Here is a 12,924-nt window from a genome sequence, read left to right on the forward strand (position 1 = left end):
ACAAAGTGCACAATTCAGTGAAAAAAACTGCACTTATCCGCTGGGCTATTGTACGTGACTAAGTTACTGTTTCTAAATCGTACAAAAACAAACCTGCTTGTCGTTAGAGGCGACTAACGGGATCGGGTGGTCGGGCTCGTTGGCTTGGTTGACATCGGTTCCTAATTGCGCAGATCAATACTCATGCGGTTGATCACTGGGTTGTCTGGTCCAGACTCGATTATTTACTGACCACCGCCAAATAGCTGGAATATTTCTGAGTGTGGCGTAAAATAAACTCACTCACTCACTCGTAAATAAATGTGATTAAACGCCATTCACAATAACTGCGTTTACTGCATACAGTTTCAATTTGAATACAGGGCGTAATACGATTAAGTGACTTTACGTTGCCATATTTGCAATATACATAGTGGTCAATTTTATTATAGCCTCCTATAAAATGTTACTATCTGAGACACACTCAACAGACACAAAACAAACTTCAAAACATTGGAGGGAAGATGCTGCTGTTGTTGTGCCGAGACAACATCCAGCCCTGACGTAAACCACCATGCTAAACATTCCAACATTATACTTTACAATACATAATACCATTTAACACAATTTACAATATAGTACATTACAGATTGCAGATTCACGTGTTCTTGTCTGTCAGTGCAATAGTGATGCTACATGTCACTTGAGCTGCTTGCTGTACATCAATCCAAACGTAGAAATTAGCCAGGGAAATCTAGTCTGGAGTAATTGAAAAAGCATGTCTTTGTTATTAATATCGACCAAGAACCTTTTTCCCTATGACTTTGAACTGGCCAGCAAGGACATTGGACTCTACAGCTGGTCTGATGTTAGGCTGCTGACCACCTGCCCATAATGAAATGACACCTGAAAAAAGATAAAGGTATTGATTTAGCGTATGCACTTACGCCCATTATTACTGTAGCAAATTTGATAATTTAATAATTGCAAGCACATCAAGAGCTGTTGACCACCAATAGTCATTTTTAATGATTTATATCAACGATTCTAATAACAATGTTTAAACAATACAATGTTTCTTTCAATTGTCAATAAACTAGCTGACATAGCTAATTACAAGTTTCGGTGTCCTCCCATTACGCAGACAGCCAGTTCGCAGACACCTTAAAACAACAACATTTACGGTTCAGTGAACAGATTATCTACTACCTGTTACCTACACATTATAATGGAATAGTCCAAATAAAAGCACAGGAACAAACTGAAGCTATGCTATTTATTTGAAAGATGGATGAAAAGACATAAACATTTCTAGTCTAACGGGAGTTGGCATCATCATATTGAAAACATTAGCTTATCTATTAGAAATTGCGACACTGTTGTATCATATAAATCAAATAAAGACAAATGTGAACCTAAATATTATTCATATGGAATAAAGAAGTTATATGTTTTGCACACAATATTAAGATATATGACGAGTGCACTTAATTACGATTTATTTAGAATACATATTTAAAAATATGACGCATCATGTCAATGTGGCCATGGATGTGAGAATGTTTTTCATTACTTCCTTGAATGTCCATTGTATACTACTCAAAGACATAAACTGTTACAATCTTTAGAAAGTATTGTTAAAATCAGAACACTGATTGGTATTAATCGTATCTTACATGGCAATGCAGGTGTCTCATTTACTGCAAATCAGAATGTTTTCATATCTATATCTCTCCAACAAAACGTTTTCTCAATTAACTTCTGTTGTACATATGCTATTATTGGGAGGGGGGCTTTTCTATCAATAAACGCAATCAAACCTCTAAGTGACAAACCTGTTTTTATATTAGATAGTAATTGAAAGTAAAATCAATTTTGAGAAGAGATATCATTTATCATTTAATCACAACAAAGTTCTATTTACCCGCAATCAAACTTCTCAGTAACAAGCCTGCTTCAGGCTCACCCTGCTCTACTCACTGGACAGTGGACTGTTCCATTATACCCGTAGGTATTACCCTCATTAACCTTCTAGTTCAGTGTCTGCCAATTGGGTGTCTGTCAAATGGGTGTCTGTCAAATGGGAGATAACCCAAGTTTCCTCTTGTAATCAGTGTATGAACCGGTTAACCTTATGATTGCCGTTGTTATATTAAAGGTCTTCTCAAGAGGAAGGTAACACCAGATACTAAAGAGGGTAGTCTGATATTTCACAATGGATGAAGTAATCTTCTCTGACAACTTTGGTCATGACAATCGCCAATTGCTTTCCCAGACCAATCTACTGCGCCTCGTGAAATACATGAGATAATACAGGACTAAACGATAATATACTCTCCCAAAAACGAAACGCATCATGAAAATAGCAATTTCATGTAGTAATGAATTAAAACGTGAATTATTTTACAAAGGGTTTTGCACTGTTTATGAGTCCTATGGTGTTTTGAAACATCACAACAAAACGCACCATCTGTAGAATACCCGTATTTAACAGCATGATTTTCAATTTCGGCGCATAGTGTCACAGAATACACAATTCACATGCAATGAACGTGAAAGTTGTGAATCAGATAGTCCCAATGATGGGTATAAAAGATTGATCGCTGTATGTCGATTATTCACTGTATTTGGAATATTGTTGACGAACGCAAAATGCCACGTCTAAGTGAAGCCACCCGTCATATCGCAATTGGTTTGCTTGAAGCTGGCCAGTCTCAACGTGCAGTTGCCCGACGCATGAATGTTCACCAAAGCACCATTTCACGGCTCTGGGAGAGATATCGCCAGGAGAATTCGGTAGCAGATGCCCCTCGTAGTAGGCGACCTCGAGCGACCACTGCGGCGCAGGATCGCTACATCCGGGTACTTCACCTGCGTCATCGAACAGCTACGGCGACCAGTACCGCTCGACAAATACCCGGATTGAGGAGGCTTTCTGCACAGACCGTCAGGAAAAGGTTGAGAGAGGCTGGTTTACGTGCCAGAAGACCTTATTATGGCCCTATGCTTCGACAACAACATCGTCGACATCGAGTTCAATGGTGCACCAACGTTCAGGCCTGGAACCTACCGAATTGGCGTAGAATCTGGTTCAATGATGAATCACGATTTCTATTGGAACGACGCGATGGAAGAATGCGGGTGTACAGACGTCGACGTGAACATTTCGCCAACGCTTGCGTTCCCCAGGTGGACAGATTCGGCCGGGAAAGTGTGATGATGTGGGGAGCGATCACCTGACGTAGGAGAAGTGATTTGGTGATGATCCAGGGCAACCTGACAGCTCAACGGTACTGAGACGAAATCCTACGCCCACAACTCCTTGCAATCATTGATCGCCAGAGGGAGTTGTTTCAACAGGACAATGCCAGGCCCCACACAGCACGTCACACTAGAGGCTTCCTCCAGAACCACAACATCAATGTGCTTCCCTGGCCCCAGAGATCACCGGACTTAAACCCGATCGAACATCCGTGGGATGCCCTGGACAGACGGGTGCGAAGCCGTAACCCTCAGCCCCAGACACTTCAGCAACTCGCACAGGCACTACAGGCAGAGTGGGCTGCGATTGGGCAACACGAGATTCTGAGACTTATTCGTTCGATGCCGAGGCGATGCCGTGCAGTTCTGGATGCCCACGGTGGTCACACGAGGTATTGACTTCAGCGCCACCACACGTCTCCATGTGACACTCAAACTGACTTTCCTCGAGTTGGTGCCAAAGACGGATAAGTCTGCATTCCCAGTGTGCAATTTCGCTATATTTCATTGACTCATAAAGCCTACAAGATGTTTTAAAATAAACATAAATATACAGTAGAAATCCCAAAATGCGTTTCTTTTTTGGGAAAGTATATTTGCACCAGCTGTGTGTTCATAATATCAATACCCGGAATCCGGGCCCAGTCTCGATACACTCTGCCATCACCAAGTGTTTTGGTACCTGCACAATGAACATACCTGGTTCAACAACAAATCCATCTTGTTCAGTCCACACTGCCATGGTTTCAGCCGAAATGGTGAAGTCCCATTGTGTTTGTACACCCTGTGGTGCAAACACTCTGCCGAAGGCGACCAGCTGAAGCTGTGGAACTGTCACAGTGGCGTTAGACCAGGATATATACACCTGGATAACCTGAAATAAAGACACGATGGGTCGTTTTTCAATCCAAAGATTTCCAAATATCATTATGATACTCGTCATTGACATCCTGCACTGTGCATAATAGGTCGAAGATCCGTCAGCTAGTCTTTACAATCGGTCTTTATCAACTCATGCTTGCCTTCTGAGGCGACAAAAGGGATCGGTTGGATTGGCTCGCTCAAACGGTTGATTCATGACATGTTATCCCAGTTACGTAGACTGGCGCCCAGTGACTGAATTCTCCGGTGCATATTCGATTATTTATACACAAGCGACAGAGGTTTAAGAAAAAAATTGATTATTTTCTTTTAAATTGAACTTAGTTTCATGTTTCAGGCAGATATTGAAGGATGATGTAGGAATTCTTTGAAGTATCTTTCAATTACATTGCATATTTTCAATAGTACACACCTCATCAGCATCGAAGGATCCTCGATTGGTAAGAAACACAGAACCAGTCAAGTCGGCCCCGGCTGTCACCTCACTGTTGTACTCCAAAATGTCGTAGAAGAAGCTGGTGTAGGACAGACCATAGCCGAAGGGGAAGAGAACTGGATACGTGGCGTAGCGGTATGTGCGTTCAACCATTGAGTAGTTTGTCATGTCAGGCACCTTGTTAAAGAAGTCGACAGTCAATACATACGAGCCAAGTGTGACGCTGCTGGAGAAGGTATTCAAACATGTTTGACCATCATTCCTTGAAGGTCAATATTGCAGATAATTCCCTGGTAGATCCATATAGTACACGTCTCAGATCAGTCTGACAGTTAAACCAAATCCAATTCCTGAGAGTTCCATGACACAGGACAGATACGTTTATGGATAACAACTTACTGTCCTCGTCAAATACCGAAACGTTGCATTATGAAAGCTACCTCAACGTTTACAATGACAATGAAACAGTTCCAAGACTCTACGATGATAGTAACGGTCATATTTTCAACAAATAAATATAAGTACTTATAGCAGAACATTCACCATTGTTCATGGTACAACTTACATAATGCCGCTAACTGTTATGAAATGATAGTACCATGACACTGTCAGTCAAGGAAATGTCAACCTGGACATCCAAGCACGAAAATACTCTATTAGTACTGATATTCATGTCCACCATGATTTAAACTGACCAAATAACTTTTGAGAAAGAGTCGAGTGAAGCTCAAAGTTGGTAAACAATAACCAGGAAATGTTTTGAGTCAAATACATATACCTACCGTGTCTATATACCTTGGCCACGTGACCGGAAGTCTGCCAGCCGGAACTGAGTTGGGTCCTTCAGCTAAAAGAACTCTTCGCAATGCCTCGCCTGTTGCTTGCGCTGAGAAAAATAGTTCCATGATGGCATTAACCTGTGGACTCTCTACAGCCCATGTGACGTTGAGTGGCCCAGCATTGAAGAGAAGGAGGATGACCTTCGCACCTTCTGAAAGGACAGACGAAAAATTCATATTTATTGGAAATGATACTTGGTGTTTCTGTTGCTTTTATTGTTTTCGTAGGTCTTGTACGGAACAAGACTATCTTAATATGTGACTGATAAATGAGCATTGAAGAACTGCAAAAGAAATCCCACAGTGGTTATTCAATGTACCTCCACATACCCTGGCCGTAGGCGACTGCATCCTGAAGCAGCTGCAGCTGTTGTCCAGGGAGGTCCAGGTTGGCCTTGTCGTTGCCTTCAGACTCTAGCTCAGCACCTGACAGAAAGGTATTCTCAACATCACACCCCTGTAGAATGTACAAACTATTACAGAATCCCGTTAAGCTCTTTTATCCCCTTTGATCTGAAGTCCACATCCAAATGTATTTTGATAAAATATAAAACTTGCATTTGTACGTCAGGGGTCCACCAGACCCCCAACATCATCTCCATCAACCATATAGTGTTCAGAAGCACATGAAGGGATCGCTGATAACTATTCATGCAAACAGATAGAGAGAGCAAACTGGAAAACACATCTAGGCAAGAAGCAGACATCCCCTCAGTTTTCCAGCGGCCCATTTCCACAGGTATTTTGCTCTTTATGCCAAAGGACTGGGTATTCTTTTGCAGTGATGTGTTACATATATTGTGAATGTGGAATGTTGGTTTGTTATATTCTCATAGGTCAGCATGGTCGCACCATTTATAACAAAGACTTTTCTTTAATTCGGAGGAGATGTTGATTTACTATTTCAAATAAACACGCTATATCTTTACTCAATGCATAATAAACAACATATAACATCTGGAAATAACGTCCAAATAAAATTTATAATGAACTCACCTGTCCCAAGACACACAAATACCAGATCACTGCCTTTTGCCGCTGTTTGGACTTCCTGGCGGTCATACTGAGTGCATCTGTTGTCCGAGCAGCCAGCTCCATACCTCGCTGTAGACCAGATAGACTGTACACCTTGTAGAGGGGTGGTGGTGTATTTAGGGTCCATGTCAGGGGTATAAAATCCAAACAGTGCTTGAGGATTGTTAGCCATTGGTCCCACAACCTGTTTCACAAGACTTCACGTTATTCATGTTATATTTGTTTATTTATTACCGTCAGTATTACATGTGACTGGCGCAGAATTACACCCAACCCTGTAAAGATATATTATATGTTTTTTTAATTACCAACACCTACCGCCACATCCCGGTAGTCCGATGGTTTTATGGGAAGGACGTTGTTTTCGTTTTTCAGCAATACAAACGTCTTCAATGCTGCCTCCATGGACAGGTTCCTGTGAGCCTCGCTCTGAACTATTGAAACGTTTAGTTTGGTGTATTGATTCATTTCCGGTGGGTCAAACTCTCCAAGCCTCATTCTGACGTTGAACAACGCCTTCACACTGGTCCTGACCTCGTCTTCAGTAATTTTGCCTTGTTTAACAGCATCAACTGTAAAGAAAAACAGACAATACTGTAATGGAAGTGTACTAGCTTATTTCGTATATTTCAAGACATTTTACGATAGTTTAGAGTTTGGCAGTGAGTGAGGTGAAATGGGTTTAAATTTTGCGTTCAATATTATTGCATGTACAAACGTCATGTTATATAATGGCAGTTATGACAGTTGCTAAGCATCATCATCTACAGAAAACATATATCAGCCAATATGTCTTTGAAATTCAACTCTGCATAAATTCGCTCAGCTCATGCAATCCACTGATATAGACACAATCCAAGCTACAGCTAAAGTCGAACCGGACATCAGATAAATGCCAAAATATGTTTGACCTTTTTGTAGTTTCTGTTAAAGATGTGTATCTTCGCCAGCAAAAGATACATTTGTAGGACATGTTTTAACTTAATGCCGTTAAGGTACGATTTTCATTCCAAACCTACAGGCATACAGACGTGTGCTACAGATTGATGATGTTTATAATACTTGACTACTTAACTATGTACTTTGGCAAGGAAGATGGTCAAGCCCTTTGCCATCATCCCGTATTCAGGTTAACAAAGAAAGCATCTCCCCATAGTAAACTCCCAAACAATATACTCGTACCAAGAGACATGTACACGGGCTGGGTTAGATTTTGTGACAATTCAATGTTGCACCCGGCCTTCACACACGCTGCAACGGTGTCGACGCTGTTGTTGAGGTAGTGGTGTTCAGTGATGATGTTTTCAATGGCACTTTGATCGCTGATCACATAACCCTTGAAACCCCATTCAGTTCTTAGAATATCCGTCAAAAGCTTCTTGTTTGCACATGCTGGCACGCCGTTGATTCTTGAACATAAGTGACACAGAATAACGTAAGAGGGAATTACAAAGAAGTATCACCGTTACCAAAAATATTCGACGTTGTGTCTACGATGCCACTGGTACATTTCTTTTGTGTTTACTTGCTAACAAGAGTCACTCACTCTATCGTATTGGTACGAGTTGGTACGTTCGTTTTGTGGACCCCAATTTTGGTATGACTAGTCATCATGGAGTAATGTTTCGTTAATAAAACAGAACATGTAGCTTTTAGTTTGTACACTACTTATTGAAGCTGCACATGAGGCTGTAGGTCCCGGCCTTGACACAGGAGCGGAAGGCTGGGAGAAAGGTAGTGCGCCAGTCTCTTTCAGACACCTGGAAAACAATTATTGCTAATATTGCCTTTACCAATATATATGCAAACTCAGGAGGGGAACATCAACAATATAATTCAAAAGTGGAAATCGAACCGGGGTCTTCGGAGTGACGGCCAAACACTTTAACCACTAGGTTACCCCACCTCCTTCAATGTACACAAAAGTATTCATATAGTCCATGCAAATTGACCAGATAGAAGCACATGTTATATTTAAGGTGTTAAATCCTTCATAAAACATAAGCTGAGAAATATTCACTAAAGCACTAATGTTGTGTTTCCATGGAGGCAGTATGGAAATGGTTCTGCAGCTGTCATTTAATGAACGAGTGGTCACAGATGGAATCCTATATTGCAGTCAGGGACATTATACAAGCAGTTCTATTGTTGTGCGTATTACCTTCTGGCCATCTTGCACTGATTCGTAATTATATTTACACTCAATAGATTTGTCCGTAAACAATTAACTTGTGAATTTGCCAGATTCATTTCACGATGTTGTTTTCACTGCTATGTGTTGTTTACAGGTGTTTTACGTGACAAAGAGTTACCTCCAGTCTTTAACTCCAAGTTACCTTTGCTTCAAACGAGAAGCGTGAAACAGGTATATTTTCAGGGCCGCCGTGGACATCAAAGTGTTTGCAGCCAGCGTTGGCTCTGACGTAGCGGGGATCGCTTCCCTGGAGACCCTTAACGAAGTTTGTTGCAAAGACCCCACTCAGAAACGGATCTTCACCATATGTTTCCTAAAAAAAACCCAAACAATTGGAACTGTATGAATAGAAGCTCCCTCGTGTCTATTTTGTTGCATGAGAACATTCTCTAATAACGCTAGTTCCTTCCTTTGTGAGTGACTGTAGGACAAGGCTTTGTAGCCTTCGAGAAGGGTTGACAAGGTCAATGGTAGTTTGTGAGCGTGCCGTCTATTTACCTTGCTTTTTATTACAGCTGTTTTGAAATGTAAATATGTATGGAGGTATTTAATCAAAGTAGCTATTTATGTATGTCATATGTATAGCTGCCTGGTACATCACTGCAGTATAGCTTTTCTTTTTCTATTTTTTTCGATTGAGTCATGTTGTAATCGTAATCCAGGAGGTTATAAATCTCCCATGGGGGGCACACTTTCGCTTTCTGATCATTTCGCATAATCGACAAGGTCATTTGATACTTTGGCTTATAAATCAGAAAACAACAAAGTCTTATATTGCATCCAGAGTAACCAACATGATTAGGAGATGCTATTGTTCAACTGGAAATAATTCCACTGAGACTTGTTTTCAAATCAGTAGTTCATAAAAACGTATGATGGCCTTGTTTGTAACAATAAACCAATTTATGAAATACATAACAATATAAATAACTTTGTCCATCATTACATTTATCAACACCCCCACACTTCAGAACCATGGAGCACCCTTGGGTTTGACTTCTGTATCAATGATATAAAACGAAACACTAAATAGGATATGTTTTGGAATATATATATTGATTTAAAATGACTATACATTACTTTGTTCGCTTGAAGTGAATCATTTGAAGTGTAAGGGAAGAAAGCAAAATATTTGTATTATGGAACACTTTCAACTTTCGAACCCCTGTAGTACCCGTTTGTGTGGTTAGGTAAAAGATCCAAATTTTTAAACGTCACAACTTTAGTTTTCTGTCAATTTTTACAGTTAAATGACAGTCAGCACCAACCAAACGGGCAAACGGGCTACAGACAGTTGTGAAATAGATCATTAATATAAAGACCATGGATGTGGAAATGTGAAAGACAAGTTTCCAAACGACTATGGACAACGTCACAACGTTAGTGTTTGGTCAGTTACAGTTAAATGGTAGTCAGTACAAACCAAACTGGCAAACTGACTGCCGAATACAGTCGCCTTATACGACAAGCAGAAACAGTGCCCGAGGGGATCACGCATATAGTATATCGTTATAACGCTAGGATAATTACCTATAACAGGTATGAGAAGCCAACACAACATAGGTCAGATATGACACATGAGAGATGGTCATTATATCTCGTATTCTGTTCTGTTATTTTTTCGTGTTTAATTTCCTACGTGACCAGACATCCTGTATAATCAACATGGTACGTTTGGACGAATGAATTTGTACCACTGTACAACGAATGGCAACATTATGCATTAACTAAGATATTTCTGTAAAAGACCTGCACATTATAACCAATTTTACACACAATACTGAAATAGATCAGTAAGGTAAATACAATGGATATAGAAAGGTATAAGGGAAGACAGCAAAATTCCAAAAGATTAAGGACAAGAGACACTTAATTTCTAGCGTACCTGATTCCTTCCCCACCTGGGGTCTCTCACGATGTTGATGACCGGACTGAAACAGCTGATACCCTTGTGACTTCCGTATATCCCATGTGAAGTGTAGTCGTTGTTCTTGGCTCTCACCTCTTCCCCCGTGGCTTGGGCCACCCGGAATATCAGATCTGTGCTGCAGGAGAAGCGAAATCATTTAACATTTATAGCCAAGTCATCGGACTTGACCACCCGAGTAACCAGTGCTGTATATGTTGGTATGCATTTGTCAGTCAGCATCCTGTACAGCAATAGATTTGCAGTGTGTACACACGAGTCTACCTCTGTATTTTATACAAAATATACGGAAAGAGCATGTTGTCACTGGTAAAAGATTGAAAAGCTAATGCAAAATTATAAAAATATTACTGCAGATCTCCTTTCTTTATACTTGCATAGCAAACATTTTTATGTAACAGATACTACTTGCAATATAGGCGAGGAAACCATTTCAAGAACAAACAGATGATTGCTGCTTAAACATTCAGACTATATTACAACATGCCTTTATGAAACTATCAATTAGTGATCAAGTTCGCGTAAGGATGACTTCTGAGCTTGTAAACCAAGAATATTGTGTGGATAAAACATGAATATTCTAATCGTTCTGACTGTATGCACTTTACTGCTGCAGTATTTCCTTCATAAAGGTCTCACCTAAATGAGGCTCCAAGTCCTAACGCCTGGGGGAAGGATGTAGCCTCTCCCGCCCATACATCACCTCGGAGACACTCGGTGTCCCAAGCGTAGGGTTTGATTCCAAGCCGGGATATAGCAGGGGCGGGACCACCGTTAACTCCTGACCCCCCACGGGCCATCTGTAGCTGGATCTCGTCCAGGGTGAGACGACCTACCAGATCGTTGACTCTGTCCTCCCAGGATAGAGAGATATTTCTAAAGGGGTAGTCCCCTACCACGATGGTGGCGAGAGCGAGAAGAAACAGAAGCATTGTGTGTGGACGACACAGGGAAAGTGTCTGTATGACGACAAATTAGGGATGTGTTACAGGAACAATGTCACTCAATTTATATTTGGCTGCGTATATATATATATACCAGGGCATGATTACCCTGAAGGTTATAAGATAAGATAAGGAACCGACGGTTATATCTGTTGACTGGGTTGTTTTCGACAAAATAGTTAATACTGAGAAATAGACTTTAAAGCAAAAGTAAATGGAGACTATCAAGTATTTGACACCACAATATTACATATTTCTTATGAAGATGCGGCTATTCAGCTGAAAAAAGTATAATCATCTGACCTTCCAAGAAATAATGCACGAGTGACATGGGAATGCTTTAATTGTATATGAAGGAAAACAATAAGGATAGCTATAGTGCATTTATAGCTAATACTCAACGCTCATTGCATGCTCGAAGCGTGGTTACTTCATGAGTGACACGTTTCCTCAATGGTTTGTACAGTTATCTATTTAATACCCACTCCCATCCTGAAGACATTTAAGTGAAAGCTGAACCGCCTAGAACTGGTGTTACCATGTTAAAGACGTCATTTCATTGCAAAGTGATCGTGTTCAGGTTAAGATTAAACAATATTTTTTAACTGAACAAACACCTTTGAGAATCACAAATTTCACCCAGTTATCCAACATGGATTACACATGTTTTAGTCTGTATTGATTGTTTGATCCGAATTCCTGAAGTTGGTTGGTCAGTAACTAAGACTACGACTTTATTGACAACAACTTGATAACGGTGTAGGAACCTACAACCAAGCGTGGCTCTATTCAATAAGCAAGACGTTCTTCTACGTATTCTTCGTTATAGTCCGTATTGGTGACTTTAGGCGAGAAACTTCTTGAGTAACTCACGCTCAGCGTTTAACATTCGACACAGTTTTTTGTGTTGCTTTTACATTAACAAGTAACATTTGATCCAGCTTACTTCACCTTATGATATCTAGGTTTCCAAATACTTTTGTAATGGCATTTAAAGTCTGGATAACGGTGTATATCGTCCTTCTGCAGCATACAGCTGTCACCCATGATCAATCTTATCACAGAATGAGAAACCAAACCAAATCACCGTGCAATGCCTTAGCAAATGTGGAAACTTGTCACAACTAACTGACAGTTTTAAAACAGAAAGTATTATGCGTTTATAAATGTATGAACCTAACACATTGTTAACACTGTAAATGGGAATATGTTGGCAATACATCCCTGAATGTACGGGATTACAGTTCCAATGTATTATATATTGTTTCTCGTTTTTTGTTCAATTTTAATGGATGTTAATTTGTATTATGAAATATGTTCAGCTGTAATTATTAAAGTGTTCGAACATTTATATTTACATGTATAGTTGCATCGTCTCCTATGCGCTGTCGTACGTCAGCTAGACCACCTTCTGGAGAAACCTTACA

At 40.3% G+C, this 12,924-nt stretch overlaps 1 protein-coding gene across 1 annotated transcript; it reads right to left on the reverse strand.

Annotated features, from left to right (window-relative positions):
* Nucleotides 1-316: 316 nt before the first annotated feature.
* On the reverse strand, nt 317-11,485 carry LOC124259995 (probable beta-D-xylosidase 2). The gene is made up of 12 exons (XM_046694224.1): nt 11,193-11,485; nt 10,512-10,671; nt 8,769-8,939; nt 8,101-8,192; nt 7,615-7,841; nt 6,751-7,004; nt 6,394-6,616; nt 5,728-5,823; nt 5,341-5,546; nt 4,535-4,735; nt 3,940-4,114; nt 317-885 (listed from the first exon to the last, which is right to left on the reverse strand). Exons 1-12 carry the CDS (start codon nt 11,483-11,485, stop codon nt 770-772), a joined length of 2,214 nt encoding a protein of 737 aa, XP_046550180.1. The 3' UTR covers nt 317-769.
* Nucleotides 11,486-12,924: the final 1,439 nt, after the last annotated feature.

The sequence above is a fragment of the Haliotis rubra genome, unplaced genomic scaffold (assembly GCF_003918875.1).
Source record: "Haliotis rubra isolate DU_JTF1 unplaced genomic scaffold, ASM391887v1 Scf747, whole genome shotgun sequence".
NCBI lineage: Eukaryota > Metazoa > Mollusca > Gastropoda > Lepetellida > Haliotidae > Haliotis > Haliotis rubra.

Bases quoted from the DNA above. Each gene is read 5' to 3' on its own strand.
- LOC124259995 (XM_046694224.1), bottom strand. From the start codon at position 11,485: ATGCTTCTGTTTCTTCTCGCTCTCGCCACCATCGTGGTAGGGGACTAC. The intron at 7,005-7,614 runs GTACGAGTATAT...TTTTCTTTACAG, and splicing joins GCCCGTGTACATGTCTCTTG to TTGATGCTGTTAAACAAGGC. The intron at 886-3,939 runs GTATGTTCATTG...ATCTTTTTTCAG, and splicing joins TGGATTTGTTGTTGAACCAG to GTGTCATTTCATTATGGGCA.